The sequence below is a fragment of the Zingiber officinale genome, chromosome 5A (genome assembly GCF_018446385.1).
Source record: "Zingiber officinale cultivar Zhangliang chromosome 5A, Zo_v1.1, whole genome shotgun sequence".
Taxonomy (NCBI): domain Eukaryota; kingdom Viridiplantae; phylum Streptophyta; class Magnoliopsida; order Zingiberales; family Zingiberaceae; genus Zingiber; species Zingiber officinale.
Window position 1 is genome coordinate 72,687,795 of NC_055994.1, and position 19,545 is coordinate 72,707,339.

General features: G+C 43.7%; 1 protein-coding gene across 1 annotated transcript; it reads right to left on the bottom strand.

Annotated features, from left to right (window-relative positions):
* Positions 1-16,615: 16,615 nt before the first annotated feature.
* On the bottom strand, positions 16,616-18,288 carry LOC121979632 (adenine/guanine permease AZG2-like). The gene has a single exon (XM_042531625.1). It carries the CDS (start codon positions 18,286-18,288, stop codon positions 16,669-16,671), a length of 1,620 nt encoding a protein of 539 aa, XP_042387559.1. The 3' UTR covers positions 16,616-16,668.
* Positions 18,289-19,545: the final 1,257 nt, after the last annotated feature.

Genomic DNA, 19,545 nt, shown 5'->3' on the forward strand with positions numbered 1-19,545 from the left:
CTAAATTTTGTTTAATATTCTTTATATACAGTAGGAAACGAACAAATACTGGTGCTGGACCCTCCAATGCTAGTACAGACCCTAGGTTTCCCACAGACGAACTTAGGATTAAATTTGAGTCCACCAATTATAAGGCCATTAGGACTACCTGCATAGATAGAGCGTTCTTCCTTAGGTCATGTCCCTCTGCTTTAGAGGTTATAGGCCACTATAACTTAAGGAACCTTGTCGAATGTACCAGTCCAATAAACATAAGTCTATGTGCCGAATTTTGCAATAACCTAGTAAAAGTAGACGATTTCACCTATACCACTAGGGCAGCAGGCACTGATATCGTATTTTCCCCTACGACTATCCGAGAGTTTTTAGAGTTGCGTCCATCTACTTGCTCCTTTTTGTGCTATCCTCCGAGGGATCTTCCGTTCGACGATCCCTACTCACATATTACTCTCGATACGATGTATTCGTATTTTTTTGAGGGAGAGAGAGATCCCACTGTGACACAGTTTAGATCAGTAGAACTTAGAGTCCAGGACTACGCTCTTTATAGGGTTGTAGTTCTTTGCATTTTACCACTGACTACTCGGGACATCACTGTGATGCGCCCATTCCATTCATTCTTACTTTATGCCCTGATTCATAGGTTAGAGATTGACATTAGCCTACATATCTTCTCCACCATCATTTACTCAGCCGGATTCGTGACTGACAATCGAGTCCATATACCATTTGGTCACATTTTGACAGCCTATATGTCCTCGTTGCACATTGATGTCACTAGAGGAGACGTTGCCCATATGACCGAGTTCGATGTTATATCCTCTCGGAACTTTTCCCTAGCCGGCATCCACATAGATAGAGATGACGGGACTATGTCTTGGCGGAGGGGGGCACAGCACCAGCCCGATCCAGACGCACAGATGGATGAGTTCATGCTCGCACTATTTCCGGAGGAAGCCGCACCGGCTCCACCACCACCCCCAGCTCGAGCACCACGACACGCTCCCCGCACTCTAGCCGACCGTATGACCGGACTAGAGAGAGCCATGGCGAGTCTCCAGCAGGAGAACTCCGATTTTCATCGGGACATACGGCGAGAGGTTGCCGAGTTACGAGCTGCCGGGGAGAGCTGATAGCACTTCTTCGATCCTTGAGATCTGGTCCACCCCCTGCATCATCTCAGTAGCTTTAGTGATGACCTACTTCTGTAGCTACACTACTTGTAAAATATTTTGGATTTATCTAATGGCACTTCAAACTTACATTGCATATGTTCTATCTTAATAGACTAGGATCTTTCAAAAATACCTTCAAAAATGATTTTACCAACTTATAGGCTAAAATTGCTTGTTTTTCAAACTTTCCATTTTTAGACTTTCAAAAACAGTTTTGGCCTTAGACTAGTTTTACATCTTTAGAAAGCATGTACCCATAGGACTAGTTTTTAAGCATCTCACCAACACCCTAGGGCTACCTTGCTTGTGTTTGACAAACATAGAAAGGGGTGAGATGCATAGGCCAACTGTCTAGACTTAAGATGCTTATTTCAGTGCATCAACATAAGTCTGGACGTTAAATACAATTCAGATATTAATCAGATTAAAGTTCATCAGTCAAGTCAAACACTGACTGATTATAATTAACTTTATCTGACTAACCAGGTGAAAGCTACTATCTTCTGATAGTTAGTTAGTACCTAATTGGTTAGACAGCTGGTTAAAGTTATGTCAGGTTCAGGGGGAGGAATTAATTAAAAATTTTCCTTTATATAAAATATTTTAAATCTTGTTTGAAAAATGTTCTCCTAAAAATTTCTTAAACCTACTTTTGAAAACTAACTCTTATAAAACTAAGTTGTTTTTAAAAATTGGGTTTTACTTTTTATTGAAAATTGATTCTGAAAATTAGATTTAACTTAGTTTTGAAAATTGTGGAAATTAGATTTTTCAAAACTTAAGTTTACAAACTAAGCTTCTCAAAATCATTTTCCTTAATTTTGAAAATCAATTTTCAATATCAACTTGCTTAAAATTGTGAAAAAATTTTCAAAATTGTTTGTTTTAAATCACAAACTTTTTATCCTTTTTACTTAGTCTTTGAAAACTCAACTTTTCAAGTATTTTAAACCATGGTTTTGAAACTAGTACTTTTGAACTTTAAAATTTTGATTTTTGAAAATTAGATTTAATTATTTTACTTTATCAAAATTAGTTCTACCAAACTCCTTTGAAAACTAAAAGTAAAGTTCAAAATCAATATTTACAAACTGAAATTTGATTTGCAAAAACTCAAGTGTTAAAAATTATGAAAGTTAGATTTTTTCAAACTTAAATCACTGTCAAAACTTAAGTTTTAAATTAAATCGTTTACAAACTTAGTGTTGAAAAATAAATTTTTCAAACTTAGTTTTGGAATTCTGGTTTTTGAAAACTTGTGTTTTGAAAATGAAAACTTAGCTAGCTTTCTAAAAGCTAAAAGCTAATGCTTTAAACAAATGTTCAAAAGCTTAAACTCCCCCAAGTCAACTTGACTATTTTTTTGATGTTAAAAATTATACTTTTATCAATATCTTTGAATTTTTTTTTATTACTCTACACTATGCTTGTTTACCCCTGCTTACTTTTTTATGAATGCCAAAGGGGGAGAAGGGTTAGGTGGTTAAGTTAGCTAAACCAATTTGAAAACACAAACTAACTTTAAAACCACACAAATGCATGTTGTTTCGTACATATGCTTTCACTAACTTAACCAGGTTGTCATTCCATCAAAAAGGGGGAGATTGTTGGTGCGGGTAGCACTAACGGTCTAACCCAGGTTTTGATGAATGACAAATAGGTTAAGTTAGTTGTGTTGTTGTCTGACACTTTGATCAAGTGTGCAGGAAAAGTCCAGCTAGGTCGACAGGCTGACCGGATAGCTGGCGAGAAGTCCAAGCGGGTCGACGGGCTGACCGGACGCTTGGCGAGAAGTCCAGCTAGGTCGACGGGCTGACCGGATAGCTGGCGAGAAGTCCAAGCGGGTCGACGGGCTGACCGGACGTCTGGCAGGTAAGTAAGGTAAGTCACTGGAGGGGAGTGACTGCGAGGACGCGTTCCCGGGAAGGGAACATTAGGCGTCGATCCGGCTTAGATCCATTTCGGATATCTAAGTCGAGATCGTGACTAGATTCCGGTCTCGGAAAGACGGAATCTAAGTCATACTCTTGATGCTAATTTTTATTACTTAGCGTATCTGTAAAAATGTGCTAACAAACTTTATTTTGCCTCGGACTAACACTTTTTTTGCGGGTAGGGAGGTCAGGCGCCGGAATGGCTCCGCGCGTCGGCGCTGGAGGATCAGCGCCGGAGGCAAATTTTATCCAGGACGACGTTGACACTTGGAGCATGCTGGTTGGGAGTGTTCGTCACACTCCAGCGCCGGAAGGATCCAGCGCCGGGCGGCATATAAAAGCTTCAACACATCGGTCTTCGAGAACTCAGGTCAATCACTCTGCTGCTCTGCGCTCCAACAACGTTCACAAAGCTCCGACGACTCACTCCGGCTCTCCTTTTAATTCATTGTTTGTCGGTTAGCTTTGTTTTCTTTCTTTTCATTGGCAATATTTGTACGTAAATTGTAATTATCCGAATTGCTAGTGAATTGCCCAACGAAGGTACTCAAGGAGTACGGGCCTTCGAGTAGGAGTCGTCACAGGCTCCGAACGAAGTAAAAATCAACCGTGTTCATTTCTTTACTTCCTTACTTTTCCGCTGCGTTTTAACTCTAAGTTTTCGAATCGATATTCACCCCCCCCCCTCTATCGAATCTAACGGTCCTACACATTCCATCGGTCTCTTCCGAGATGTTGATGAATGTCTTCACGCAAGGGCTCGTCGAAGGAGAGTTCTTCCAATCACTCATCAGAAAAACATCCAGGGACTTCGACCACCTGCTTAAGAAGACCACTGAATACATAAATGTTGAAGAAGCCCAAGCGGCAAGAAAAAAAGAAACACTGACCGAACCCCCGCGCGGCGTCCAAGCGTCGACCATCGAGCAGCCACCAACCGCTCGAAGGGCCAAGGGCAAAGGGAGCGTGGCCACGCCAGGAGGCTAGGACACATGCCTTGCAGCATGTGGCCTCCGGTCGTCACAAGGCTGCAAAAGGTAAGGTATGGACGCCTATGTTCTGCTCTTTTCATCAGTCGGCGACAAACAACACTTGCGACTGCTACTATCTGACACTGATCATTAGCCGACCAGCGCCGAGAGGATACCGCCGCCGATCTCTATCACTCGATCAGCGCCATAGACACAGATCCACGGGGCGCCGGGAGGACGAAAGAAGGGTGTCTGACTAACGCGATCCACAACACCAGCGGAGGGATAACGCGGGTCCCTCTCGACTCCCCGCCGAGCAAAATAAACCCTCATTTCGGGAAGAAGAAAACAGAAGCAATGTCGCCCGAGGAGAAATAGATATGATCGTCGGGGGTCGACCTGTAGCGACTCCAATAGAGCCAGGAAAGCGTATGCCTGTCGGCTGGAAATCCATGTCGTGGGGTGTAGCAGGAAGAGGGCCAAAGGGCCCGAGATCAGCTTCGGTCCCAGAGATTTAGAGGAAGTGGGGATCTCTCATGATGACGCACTGATCATCTGAGCGGTAATTGCTAAGTATACTATTCACCAAACTTTTGTTGACACAAGGAGTTCGGTGAACATCATCTTCAAGAAGGCGTTCGATGAATTGCAAATCGATCAAAGCGAGTTGTTGCCTATGGCAACCCCGCTCAACGGTTTCACATGCAATGAGGTATTGCCGCTCGGACAGGCCAGACTGGCCATCTCGTTTGGAGAAGAGCCGCTGAGGAGAACTAGGACCTTAAACTTCATCGTGGTGGATGCACCATTGGCCTACAACATCATCTTGGGTCGACTGACCCTTAACGAATTCCAGGCAGTGGTGTCTACATACTGCCAAAAGATCAAATTCCCGGTGAACGACCGGGTAGGAGAAGTCAAAGGCGACCAGCTTGTCGCTCGACAATGCTATGTCGAAATGGTCAAGTCGGAAGCCAAGAACGCTCGGAAGAATCCACGCCTGGAGGTAAACGCAATCACTGAAAAACCTCCTACATTGATATACGAAGAAAAGGAGGGGCTTCAGATCCACCCAGCTGGATGGAGGCAACCACCTTTATCGTCGCCGACCTAGAGGAGGAGAAGAAGGCAAAGTTGGTCGCTTGCCTTAGATAAAATCACGATGTGTTCGCATGATCGACACACGAGCTTCCTGGAATCTCACCGAGCATCGCATAGCATGAGCTTCACGTCTGACTGGAGGCTCGCCCGGTAAAGCAAAGGAAAAGAGATTTCAGCACGAGCAAAACTTGATCATCCGAGCGGAAATTAAAAAACTACTGGAGGCCAGCCATATAAGAGAAGTCCAATTCCTGAGCTGACTCGCTAACGTCGTGCTAGTCTCTAAGCCGAAAAATAAATAGCAGTTCTGTATCGACTTCCGTGACCTAAATAAGGCATGCCCGAAGGATTTCTATTTGCTGCCTCAGATAGACCAAATGGTGGACTTTACTGCAGGCTGCAAGCTGATCTGCATGCTTGATGCTTATCAGGGCTATCATCAAGTGTCGCTCGCCCAGAAGACTAGGAGAAGGTCAACTTTATCAGTGCCGACAGAACGTTCTGCTATAACATCATGTCATTCAGACTCAAGAACGCGGGTGCCACTTACCAGTGACTCATGAACAAGGTGTTCCGAAGGCAGATCAGTCGTAACATGAAAGTATATGTGGATGACATATTAATAAAATCTCTCCGTATTTCTGACCTATACGTAGATATTGACGAGACCTGCCAAACTCTAAGGGTTTACGGGATGAAACTAAACCCGAATAAATGTCTGTCCGGCGCGAAGAGTGGTCGTTTCCTAGGTTACATCATCACCGAGCGGGGCATCGAAGCCAATCCAAGCAAGGTTAAGGCGCTACAAGATATGCCACCACCCCAGAGCTTGAAGGAAGCCCAACGACTGACCGATCGGATTACAACACTATCCAGATTCATATCTAGGTCATCCGACCGAAGCTTGCCATTCTTTAAGGTGCTTCGTTGAGCTACAAAACTTCAGTGGGACATCGAGTGTGATCGAGCATTAGAAGAGCTCAAGGAGTATCTTAATACCTTACCTGTATTAGCCAACCCGATTGTTGGGGAGTCGCTCTGGATCTATTTATCATCAAGCGAACACACGATCGGATTGACTTTAGTAAGGCAGAATGACCAGGAACAACAGCCTGTATACTTTTTGAGTCATATATTGAAGGATACAGAGTCTCGCTACACTGATCTGGAAAAATTAGCTTATGCATTGATACTCGCCGCTCCGAGGCTTCGTCCATACTTTCTAGCACACTCAATCATCGTGCTGACTAACAGCGCCTTGGGGCGGGTCCTTCTCAACCCCGAGGCATCTGTGAGGCTAATCAAATGGATGACCGAGCTAAGTGAATTTGACGTAGAATATCAACCCCGAACGGTAAACAAGACCCAAGCCTTGGCTGATTTTGTCACAGAGGTCCAGAATGTCGAGCTAGAGGCAACCTGGAAGATATATGTAGATGGTTCGTCCACTCGGCAATGTAGCGGGATTGGCATAATGTTAAGCTCACCACAGGAAGACCGTATGCACTTGTCCGTACGGCTGGACTACAGAGCCACCAATAATGAAGCTGAGTATGAAGAATTGATAGCTAGCTTACAGGCGGCCTGGCATGTGGGAGCCGTTAAAGTCCTCATCCACTCGGGCTCCCAGTTGGCTGCTCAGTAGCTCTCAGGGGCGTTCAAGATAAACCATGCTCGGCTCAAACTCTACGCGGAAGCCTTTGAGAAGCTGAAGGCCAACTTTAAGGAGATTGTCATATAAAAGATCCCTCGATCGGAGAACCAAGCAGCAGATGAGTTGGCAAGATTAGCCAGCTCCTTAACGTCGATCACCAAAGAACATCTGATCGAGCAAGTCTCATTAGTGGCGCATATCGATAGGATAGAAAGGATAACCCTCCTGAATGACTAGAGGATGATGTTGATAGAGTTCCTCCGATCGGGAGTCACACTGGTCGATCAGGAGGAAGCATGTCTACTGAAAAAGAGAGTCGGACGGTTCACCTTTGTTGGAGATCAATTGTATAAAAGAGTCTTCTCCAGGCCCCTACTCAAATGCGTTGGGTCGGAAGATGCTGAGTACATCTTGAAGGAAGTACATCAGGGCTCTTTTGGAGGTCGCTCGCTAGTCCGGAAGGTACTCCTGGCCGGATATTTTTGGCCTACGCTTCTAGAGGAGTCCGCTCGGACAGTAGGCACTTGTTTGTCCTACCATAAATATCAAAATATTCTGCACCGTCCGACCGAGAAGATAAAGACGTCCATAGTGTCTTACCCGTTCGACAATGGGGCATGGACATCGTTGGGCTATTCCCCATGGCGACAGGTCATGGTGGACTACTTCTCGAAGTGGGCGGAAGTCGAGCTGCTTGCGAGAATAACCGAGCATATGGTTATTAAGTTCATTTGGCAGAACATCATATGCCGGTTCAGCATCTCACGCCAGCTCGTATCAAATAATGGGAGACAATTAGTCTGTCAGAAGCATAGAGAGTGGTGCAAGGGCTATGGTATCCATCAAGCCTTCACCTCTGTAGCCTAACCCCAGAGCAACGGGCAAGCGAAAGTTACCAATAGGGAAATCCTCAGAGGGCTACGGACTCGGCTTGACCACACCGGAGGCAGCTGGGTTGATGATTTTCCTAGTGTGTTTTGGGTCCTTCGTACGATCCCAAAGGAGGGGGTCACCGTAACTCCTTTCCACTTAGTATACGGTGGTGAAGCAGTCGTCCCTGTAGAGGTTGGAGTGGAATCCGATCGGGTGTGGTTCTACGATAAAGGAAACGTCGAACGGAGATTTATGGAGCTCGACTTGGTGAACAAGACACGGGCTAAAGTAGCTATTCGGCTAATGGCATACCAGCAGCGGATGAAGTAGAACTACAACCGGAGGGTAATCCTGAGGTCTTTCTAGGTCGACGATCTCGTGTGGAAGAAAGTAAAGTCGGTCGACGATATCGCCAAGCTCGAAGCACTATGGGTGGGACCTTTTAAGGTCGTGCAGAGGCTCCACTCGAGTGCCTACTACTTAGAGGATGAGAGCAGAAGACAGCTCGAGCGGTCGTGGAGCGCGAATCATCTCCATCCCTATAGCGCCAGGTGAGAAGTGCGCAAGTGAACACGGGTGTATTTGTATATTGCTTCATGGATACAGGACAAATATGAATAAAAGCGGAGTACAGCACTTTTGAGCTGAGTCAACGGTTGAGCGGCGACCTTAAACGCTCGTCTTCACTAACAATCGAACGACGACCTTAAACTCCTGTCGTCATCAGCGGTCGAGCGGCGACCTTAAACCCTTGTCTCGATAAGCGATTAAGCATTGATCTTATAGCTCAAGAATGATAAGCGGCCGACCATGAATACGCGCTAATCAAAAGCTCCAAGTCTTCAAAATACGGTGACCGTTCAGGCATAATCTACTATGACTTCTCGTCACCAATCGGAAGGTTACAAAGCCACAATAAGCAACTTGCAATCTCGCTCAGGGTTTTACATGACAACGTGTGAACAACTAAAATGTGAGTCAAATTGAAAAATGTTGAATGGCGGAAAGGGGATAAACGAATAAGAAAAGATCGTCGGACGGACGATCATGCATTAATACTTGGATGAGGATTGCAAATAGCTTGCATGAAGATTACAAACAGAAGGGTGAATACAAAATTACTCGAGCAAAGGTCACTCTAGATAATCCAAGACATCATCGAGCAACGATTCAATCAACTTGTCCCGACTGATGACCTTACTCGATAGAGTAGCAGGGAGGTAGTCACCTTCCCTAAGTTGGCCGAACATCCCTTTGATCGCTAAGTCAAACAGACGAAGTGCCCGGTCGGCAACTTTGTCATTAAAAACATCTGAGCGAATGTAGGCTTGCTTCATGAGCGAACCTATTGGTGTAATCGACCTATGCTTGATCGGTATGATCATGGTTTTGATATGTGTGTCAAAGAGTTTAAGTTAGACTTTCATATGTGTTTGATATGTGTGTTTGGGTCTTGCAGGACTTGGTGAAACACACATGAGAAGCTTGGTGCAGCTAAGCTTGAGAAGCTCATCCTAGGGCTCAGATCCTTGAGTCGATGAAGGATGGTGTGGAAGACATCCGAGGGACCGCCGGATGAGGAGCAACGGAGTGGAGCCGAGGGAAGCGGACTTCAAGGCAACGTGAAGGATGACACGGAGAGGAGCCGCAGGCTCGGGTCCATCTGAGGGACAAAGGTAGAGGAAGAGGACTTCAAAGGCGACTCCGCAGAGGATAAGTGTAAGTGTGTAACAAGGTGCAGTCCAGTCGGTTGCAACTTTTTGCAATCAACTGCACCAGTCGACTGCATGTTTTAGCAGTCGACTGGCAGCGAACAGAAGCATTCTGTTCGCTCAGTCGGCAGCGACCAATCGACTGCTAAAACTAGCAGTTGACTGGTAAATGACCGTTGACCAACCGTTGGTGCTACAAAGTAGTCGTTGGCTACCTCCAACGGTAGCACCAGTCGACTGATGGTTTTGCTAGTCGACTGGTGCCGAGATGAGTTGATATGATGATCAACTCTCTCCTCTTATTTATAGGAAGCTTTGGGGCTTGAAGGAGGTTACTCATTCTTTGTTGAATAACTCCTTAGCAATTGTCCAAAGCTTCCAAGTCATTATCTTCCTCCTAATCTAAGTCTTCATCTTATAAGAGGAAGAGAGCTTTGTGAGAGGTTGTACTCCACCGAGAAGGAGTAACAGCTAGCCGAAGATTACCAGGGATTGATCCACCGAAGGGTCAAGGGTTCGTCCACCTCAAGGACACACCGTGAAGTAGGAGCAAGCAATCTCCGAACCACGTAAAGGAATCATGTTAGCGTTTGTATTCTTGTTTATATTCATTGTTTTAGTTTTCGTATTTCCGCTACGTACTAACGTCTTGTAGAGAAGAAAGGAATTGGGGGTAGCCTAGCTATCCAACCCCACTTCAAGCCATCCACCGATCCCTTACAGAACCTACTCGACTCGGCTCTCTGATAGGTCTCTAGGGCCGCTCAGGAGGCCTCAAGTTCTTCCTTCAACCGAGCCAACTCTTCATTCTTGGCGTTGAGCTGGGTCTTTATTGAAGTCTACTCGATCAATCAACCATCCCTCTCGGCCTTCAGCGAGGCCTCAACATCCTTCATGTTTTGAGACAACACCCAAAACTCTTTATTCCAGATCTCCAGATCTTCAATAGTCCGGAGTTTCTTGGTGTTGGCTAAATGGATTTTGGCTTCAAAGGTGTTGGCCTATTTATTAAGCTGAACTATTAGGGTGGCCTGCTCGGCGCTTTTCCTTTCTCCGCCTCCAGTATCTCGACGCTCTTAGCCAGATCGGCTCGAAGTTGAGTCATCTCAGTATTTATTTGCTCTAGCCACTCTTGAGAAGCAAATGATTGGTCGCTCGACGCCTTCAATTGCTTAACCTCCTACACCAAAAAAATAAGCTTTTGTCACATAGTCAGACTCTTTACCCAATACTATGAATAACCAGAAAAATATAAGTGTCGATCGAAGATAAATTAAGAAAATACAAGACACTCCCCAGTGGACATTTGGGTGTGGCTGTCCGCGAGCGCCCTCGGAGGCATGACCACTGCACGGGCTCGGGCATTAGCCCATATCTGTGAGATCGACCCTTGAATGATTATCTGGTGTTCGGGGGCTTGGGCTTCAGCATCATCCGACTCACGCTATTCCTCGGTCGGAAGATAGAGAACCGCCGTTATATGGCCCTGGCCACTCGGGGCTGATTGGGCCGAGGTCGTTCTTCCGGACGGCCGAGATAATGAAGTCGAACGGATGCCAGACTTCCAAATCTTTGATGGCAGCGATATGAAGGCAACTGGCGGCGCGCAGATGGTTCCCTGTGGCAGACCAGATATGGATGGCGTCCGATCAGACGATGTAGGGGAAGTAGTCGCCGGAGCTGGAGTTGGGGTCGATGTTTCAACCCACTCGGCGGAAGGGTGCAGGCTAGTTCTAGTGGGGGTCCACACCATCGAGGAAGCGGATCGTGATGAAGTCACCGCCCGGTGCCTCTTGCGCCTTATCAATGGTTCCCAGATAAGGCTAAATCCAATGCCCTCTCAACTAGAATCACCGACAGTCACTCGGAGGGGGGGTGCGATGCACCAACCTCTCCCCCGCTGGGCGTCCAGCTGGCTATCCCTTCGCTCACTAAGGTTGGAGCTGCCTTGCTCTTGTCATGCGGGTCTTCTTGTGAGTCGATCGGCTGCAGACTGTGACTCTCCAGCTCGGCCACGACCACCGCATTTATCTCAGCATCCATAAGCTTGGCCCTTCAGGCCAAACGCGCACGCAGCATGATGTCAGTTGCAAAAGAAGAAGAGAAATCAATTAGAATCAAAAGAAGAAGAGAAGAAGTTGTATACCTAGGTTGGACGGAAGCCTTGTACGGATCAAACTCAAGTCAAAAACGTAGAGGACACTCTCTAGCAACAACTTGTGGATGTCATATTTCTAACCAACCAGCATTAAAGCTGCATTAAGGTAGTCTGATCGGCTCTTGTACTTTTTTAGAAGAGGCTAACTCGCCACTTCGAGTTGCCAGTCGGTCGAAAAGTCTGGCCGCTCGGGAAGACACACAAAAAGTACTCCCTCTAATGCTTGTTGGAGGCCAATATTTTATCGAAGAAAACTAAGCCTACTCGGGCTTGAAAAAGGAAAGTCCTTGGCTCGGACAATTTGGGATAATAAAAATAATGAAAAAGTTGAGGAGTGAGAGGAATGTCATGCAGGCGGAATAGAACCGCCACCCCGCACAACAGTCGAAAGAAGTTCGGCACTAGTTGATGAAGAGAGATGCGCAAATATTTACATACGACAAGAAAGAAGGGATGGATGGGAAATCACAGACCGACGGTAAACTGATCCCTAAATAAACAAAGACAGTCGGGCGGCAGAACATTTGGTCGATCGGAAGGAGAAGAAAGAAGAACTTGGTAATCAGAAGGAAACTCATAGGCGGATGTCAGGCTCTCACCATCGTAAGTGTCAAACCTGGACTCAGTAGAGGTGTACCAAGGCCTAAGGTCGGCGACGGGAGGATGTGAAGAACTCGCCATCACAAAAAGCAAAGAAGGCAGCAAAAAGATGCGATTGGGAGGAAGGAAAGCTTATGGGAATGTCGCCGGAGGAGCAGGAGAGGAAGGATGTCGCCGAAGAAACGAAGATGGAGTATCGCCAAAGAGCTCAAAGAAGGAAATAGCGAAAGGTGGCGAGCTTGAGTTTATAAACCCCAGGGTCGGTCAATCGACGTCGTACAATCTAGGGTCATGGACACCTAGGCAGAAATTTGACCATTGAATTCAAAGCGCCAAAGGTCACATCACCAGAGGATATCCGCCTGTCACGTCATGCGTGCGACGACAGCAGGATGGACACGTGGCGCTAGGCCACGGGATGACATTTAATTAAGGAATTAAGAGGCATGGAGGCGCGCTCAACTATAATGAGTAGGGATTTGCATGATCTCCCAAAAATATGGATGACGTAAACCCAGATTGCGCCCACCCAAGGAAGCGCAAGGATCTTGCTTGTGTCGATCGGCGTAAGGAAGCAGACGCATCGTCGAACGACAGTCTTCAACAGGTCGATCGACAAAGAAACTTGCTAACACAGTCAGTTACAAAGGAGCGGTTACATAGCTGACCGTCAGACTAAGTCGTGTCGATCAGAAGTTGAGTGTCATAAGCCGATCGGGTGAAAAGCATCATTGACAATTTGTCCAATCAGTCGAACTTGTAGCCTTCTTCGACTAGACTTGAGGGGGAGGCATGTGATGCGACGATAAGGAAGGGCCCACCCTGCAAGGGTTAGCTGCCACAGTGGAGGTCAAAGCTAGGACAGTCAACGTTCAGGTATCATATGACCAAATAGATGATAACTGTATTGGCCGGTCGGACGATATATAGAATCCTGGCCGAGCAGCTACCCCGCTCGGACCGGCAACAAGACTTGGCACAAGCGCAGCAAAGTTCTGGCCAAGCAGCTACCCCGCTTGGCCTGGCAACAGGATGCGCCACAGGCGCAGCGGAGTTCCGGCCGAGCGGACGCGGCACAAGCGCAGTGAAGTTTCAGCTGAGCGGCTAATACATTCTTTATTCTTGTTGCTACAGTCTTCAATTGCTACCATCTTCATTCTTGTTGCTACACTATTTGCGCTACAGTCTTCATTCTTGTTGCTCCACCTTCTACATCATAGCTGATGACTGACTTGAGTGTTGGAGGGCCAATGTCGGGACCCCTTCCGTGGCTCGGTACTGACGTCATCTGTCTTGCAGGACGGAGCGGAGTCTATGAGCGATCAGTGGGGCACCCACATTCCTAGCTTTCCATCTCATCGACTTTCGGACAAGATCAGAATATAAATAAGATTTTATTATTTTTAATTTTTAAAAATTCCTGTTTGTTGGAGCTATATTAATAGTGAGACAGTATTTAAGTTGTATTATCGTATTTTATAAGTTATCTATGTATTGAAAAAATATTTTTTTTAATAAAATTTAATATTTCAGGTGTTATTTTTAACTTTTAAGTTTATTATTTCTTTTAAAATTTGTAATTCTAAAAATAAATCTAAACCATATAACATGATGTTATGTTTTAAAAAAAATCAAAGTTCAAATATTCTTCTATAAGAAAATCATCATCAAACAATTTTATCTTTTCTACCTCATACAAAAAAAATCAAAATTATTTTCTATATATTAAAAAATTATTAAGAAATTAAATTGTTTGTTTGTTTTAATTATATATTTTTTAAGAAATTTTAATTTTATATTCATTTTATTTATAATTTCTTTAGTATAAATCACAACTGATGTGAAAATATTTCCTTTATAATCATTAAAATTAATGCAATAATAATGTTCAGGCTATCACAATTGGTTTATATAAAAGTGTTGCCCCAATAAACTTGGGATTGATTCCCAGTGGAATAGAATGGAATAGAATGCCCCGCCGAGATAACGATTTGAGGAAGGAAAAGAGTGTCCTGCAAGAGTGTCATCAACTAAGGAGGGAAAGGCTACGATATCACTGTGTGAAGGAGATATGTCACTAGTGATTACGAGGGCGTGAGTTTTTTTAAGTCAATGCCAAAAAGAAAAGGTTGATTAGGTTTTAAAAAATAAAATCTACAATTTAAAAAAAATAAAATTAACTAAAATTAAAAATATACATTTTAAAGATAATTTGAAATTAAAAGTGAGCTTCTTATTAAAAAAATTAATATAATTAATATTACAATTTTATAAATTAGGGGTCTCGATTAAATTGAGGCTATAGGCATAAGTCTTAATATCTTATGCCTTAAGACAATAGTGAAAAAGCACTTAGTGGATACTCAAAGTACCATGATTTGATTCTTGATTGAAGCATGCACATATTTTATTTAGAAGTAAATTTATGAAAAATAACATCAATATTCTTACGCAATTAGTTTTTTTTCATAAAAATTTTAAATGTGATAATATTGTAAGATGTTATTTATCATTAGATGTTTATGTACTATCTCACAATTATGTCTCAATGAATTTATGCATTTACAATAAAGATATGCTCTCATGACTTCTTGAGTCGCGTCACTAAATGCATAACATAAAAATACAAGATTTTCATCGGATACTCAAGATTGTCATGTGGGACAATCATCCATTACTTCTATATAATTTGATTCTGTTCAATAATTTTTAAAAGTTTATACATTGAAGTAAGATTTATTAAAATTAAATAAACTTAGTAGATAAACATGATATAAATTTCAAAGAATTCTATCAATATAAAATATAATTTCTAAATATAAAATTTTAAATATATAAACAGAATGATTTCTAAAGAAAACAAATCATATATATTAGTTGTCTTATAAGAAATCTTTAATATTATTCAACTTATTGGAAAAAATATATAAAAATGACGCTTACCATCCTAAGAAGCTGTATTACACAAAAACACATCAATAAACTATAAAAATAATATGAATAATTTGAAAACAAAAATAAATTAAAAGATTCATTAGAAAAATTTACAACACCAACTGTAATAGATTACAATTTTATTATTATTACCACTTAAAAAAATTATCACCCTATGAAAAATACTAAACTAAGAAATTACCTCCATAAACAAAATCAAAACCCTATGAAAAATACTAAACTAAGAAATTACCTCCATAAACAAAATCAAAGATGATTTATAATACAGATGTAAAAGGATGATACTATGAGACAATTAATTTGATGGTTATTGGAACAAAGAGGACAGGTGGAATTATGAAAAAAAAATATAAGATGCGAGTACCTCTTGTTTTTAAAAATCTCATGCCTTTAGAGGTTTTTATCCGAGGATTTCTCTTATTTTCTTTTAAGGATAAAAAAGAAAATTTTGATTTATTTCGATAGAAAATATTTAACTAACCAAACATTATTTTTAAGAGTGATATACATGCTCATACACATTCTCATTCCACAATACAATGATTCTCATTCTGATTCCTATTCCTAGAAAAGAACCAAACACCCTCTAACTTTCAATCCCATTCTTATTCCTCACTTCCATTCCCTCCAATCAAGCACTCCCTAAAAGTAACTTGTAAAATTGATTCTGCGACTGTTGCTAAATTTTTTTAGTGAAAAATAATTTATTATTTATTTAACATATTTATTTTTAGATTTATTATTGAATCAGGTCTATAGAAGTTCAGAGTCCTCTATTTTAATTATCTTTAAAATAATATAATTTTTAGTTTTATTTATTTTTGTGGGAATTTTGTCTTTTCTTGGCGATATTACAGATTTTTTTTCTCACAATGTGACTTTATCCTGTATATAGTGGTGAAATACCTAATAAATCGTAAGTCTTAAAGTAGAAGCGTGTCCAATTATGACCATAATTACATGTAAAAAATAGAGCTATGAATTATTTTAGTATTAATGTAAAAAAGATAGTTTCCAAAGAACATGAACATGGCTGCTACTACTTTTGACTATAAACTCCATGTGTTGGAATGAGCTAGCTTGTTGGAAGATTAATTAATTAGTTAGTTATTAACACCACTATTAAAATAATAATTATCTAACAAAAGTATAATGACATAGGCTCGCATTATTAGAACTTTATACCATAAAAATCTATTAATTTATTCATGGTTTGTGGGTGGTCTAATTTGATATTACAAGTGATATTAATTTACATTATAAACGGTATTATTCTTTTTTGTATATGATACTAAATTCATTACATATGAATCGGATTTAAATTCGTGCGTCGAAATGAGTAAATATTAAATTCATTTATAATTGTAATATTTGTTGCTCATTAATTAATTTTATTTTCATTTTAATTAAAATATCTTCTACTTGGAAAAGATAATCAAAATGAATATGATTTTGGATGCATTTTGTAACCGATCAAAGATAAATCTGAGAGTTGTAGTCGTCAATAAAATAATTAGAATTATGAAAAAATTTAATCAAACAGTTTGTGCGATGTTCTGTTCTGTAGCCGTGATTTGATCGCCGTCGGCCTTGTGGTTCGTCTTCTTCCGGAAGCTCGAGACCCATGCGTGGACCGCCGCAACGCCGTCGAACAGGTGCAGCACTATGTGCGTCCCGACGCCGGCGATGATTCCGTACGCGATCGAGTACGTGAGCGGCATCAGAATCATGGTGAGGAACGCCGGCACCGCCTCCTTCGCCTCCGCCCACTCCACCTCCCTCGCCACCCGCATCATCATCGCCCCCACCAGGACCAGCGACGGCCCCACCGCCCACGGCGGCACGTTCGTGAGTAGCGGCGAGAAGAAGAGAGAGCCGGCGAAGAGGACCGCCACCGCGATGGCCGTCACCCCTGTCCGGCCGCCCTCCCGTAGCCCCGCCGTGGACTCGATGTACGTCGTCACGGTGGTGGTCCCCAGCGCTGCGCCCACGATGGTGGCGCTCGCGTCCACCGCGAACGCCCGGTACTCGCCCTCGAACCCGCCCTCGCCGTCCGCGAACCCGCCGTACTCCGCCATCGAGCACATCGACCCCGTGGTGTCGAGGACGTCGACGTAGAGCAGCGTCGCCACAGCCAGCCACACCTCTTTCCGGGAGAAGCCGGTGAAGCTGATCCTCCCGGCGGTGGTCTGGATGACATGGAAGTCAACGATCTTCTTGAAATAGTCGAAATTGGCGTTCCCATGTTCGGTGTCGGGGAAGGCGGTGACGGCGGTGCCGCGGATCCAGGAGACGACGGTGACGAAGACGATGCCCGAGATGGTACCGCCCTTGACGTTGCGAGTGAGGCACATGGCGGAAAGGAGGAAACCGGCGGCGCCGAGCCAGAAGGTGGGGCTCTGCAGCGTGCCGCCGAGGCAGTCTCCGGTGGTGGGGTCGGTGCGGGAGCAGGCGGCCAGGGTGACGAGGGTGGAGGGGCTGGGACCCACCAGGCCGACGCCCACCTGGGCCTGGAGTCCGGTGAAGGCGAGGAAGAGGCCGATGCCAGCAGCGGAGGCAAGGCGGATGGGGCGGGGTATCAGGCGGGCGAGGCGGGAGCGGAGGCCGAGCAGGGAGAGGGCGAGGAAGATGCAGCCCTCGAGAAAAACGGCGGCGAGGGCGGTCTCGTAAGGGACTCCACCAGAACCGTGGAAGCCCACCATGTCGTAGGCGAAGTAGGCGTTGGCGCCCATGCCCGGCGCCAGCGCCAGGGGGAGGTTCGCCACCGCCCCCATGGCGAAGCTGCCGACGACAGCCGCGGCGGCCGTGGCCACGACGAGGTCGTTCTTGGTTCGCTCCAGGCAGCGCTGGTACCCCGGGTTGCCGTCGAACTTGCACTCAGGGCCGGGGCCGGCGGCGGAAGAGTTTCTGGATGGCAGCGGCGTGCAATCGCCGACGGTGCAGGGGCCGCCGGAATCGGTAAGAATGGCAGCGTTGACGGAGATGATATAGACCATGGTGAGGAAGGTGGCGGCGCCGGCGCGGAGCTCCTTCGTGAAGGAGGTGTCCCGAGCATCGATCTTGAAGTAGCGTCCGGCGGCACTGTCAGCGAAGGCGCGGTTGAGTGCGGCCTCAACCCGCCGCCACGAGCGCCTCTGTCCTCCTCCTCCGCCCATCATTATTCTCTAATGAATCTAATGCTTAAGATTCGAGTAGTTTGGTAATACATTTATACACAAGAGTTAGTTCAGAGTTAGAACACCAACTCCATTTCTGCATCACTTTAATCAGAGGTCGGTAATCCTGCTTTAAAATATAAAATATTTTTTTTAAAAAAAAAACAAATAATGGAAATTTTATTCCCAGTCAATTTAATATATATTTTGAAAACTTTAAATATATGTTTAAGACTGTCGTGCCAATGCAACTCCAAAGTGATTAAAATAAAAAATAAAAAATTCTCATTTTAGTTTTGTAAAAGGTAATCACAATATCAAAGGTAGCCATCACAGAATCAGAGGATATACACCCTGAGATTGGAACAATATTAGCCAGATCGAAGAAGGTCATCCACCTATATATATTTGGTGTCATGTTATATATATATATATATAGTGCCAGCTCTAACACCAAGTAGATGCAAGAAATCTATTCATTGATTCTTGTTATAGATATAAGATTTTAGTGTAGATTTTTATACTGTGGTTCCAATCTGTTGCACCAAATAACATTAATTTTCTAATTTGTTAAACAGCACCGTATCAAACTCACTTGCAACTTTTAAAACCCTGAGTAGGAAAAAATTGAATAAAGTTATGTGGACGCAAACAAAGAGCAGCCCTGTGAATAACTTTGCTCTCAGCATGGACCCTCAAACATGGCCCTATCATCTCCAATGCAATCCATTTTGTTGTTAAGCCGAGCTGGGCACAAAATGTCGATGAAAACTGACCAACATGGACAAGTAATCAATGCAAAAGTGATTCAGCCAACTATTGCTTAAGTTAGTGGTCGTCAGGCCAATAGGTGCATTCGACTGGTTAGCCGTCGACCAAGCAAGCGACATATTGCATGCAGCTATTGCTTCATATGTTAAAGATAACTTCAAAGTGGTTTTGAACCTTAATGCTCCATAAGAGCCGCATCAGCTTCGAACAACACTTTACATTTTATCATATAGTATTGTGTAAGATATATTTTTGTAAGAGAGTGTGAGACGTACAAAGGAGTTATTGGGAGATTTTTTGGTAGTAAAAAATGAATAATAAAATTTTTACTTTTGATATAGCATCATGAGATCTCCCACCGTTGGAGATGCCTTAGAGGATTTAGGAGCTCCCATTGCTAATGTGGCATGGGTGAGGGAGCTCTCTTTTTCTCTTTTCAAGAAGCGGATTAAAATGAAATTTTTTATTTTAATTTTTGTTTTAAAA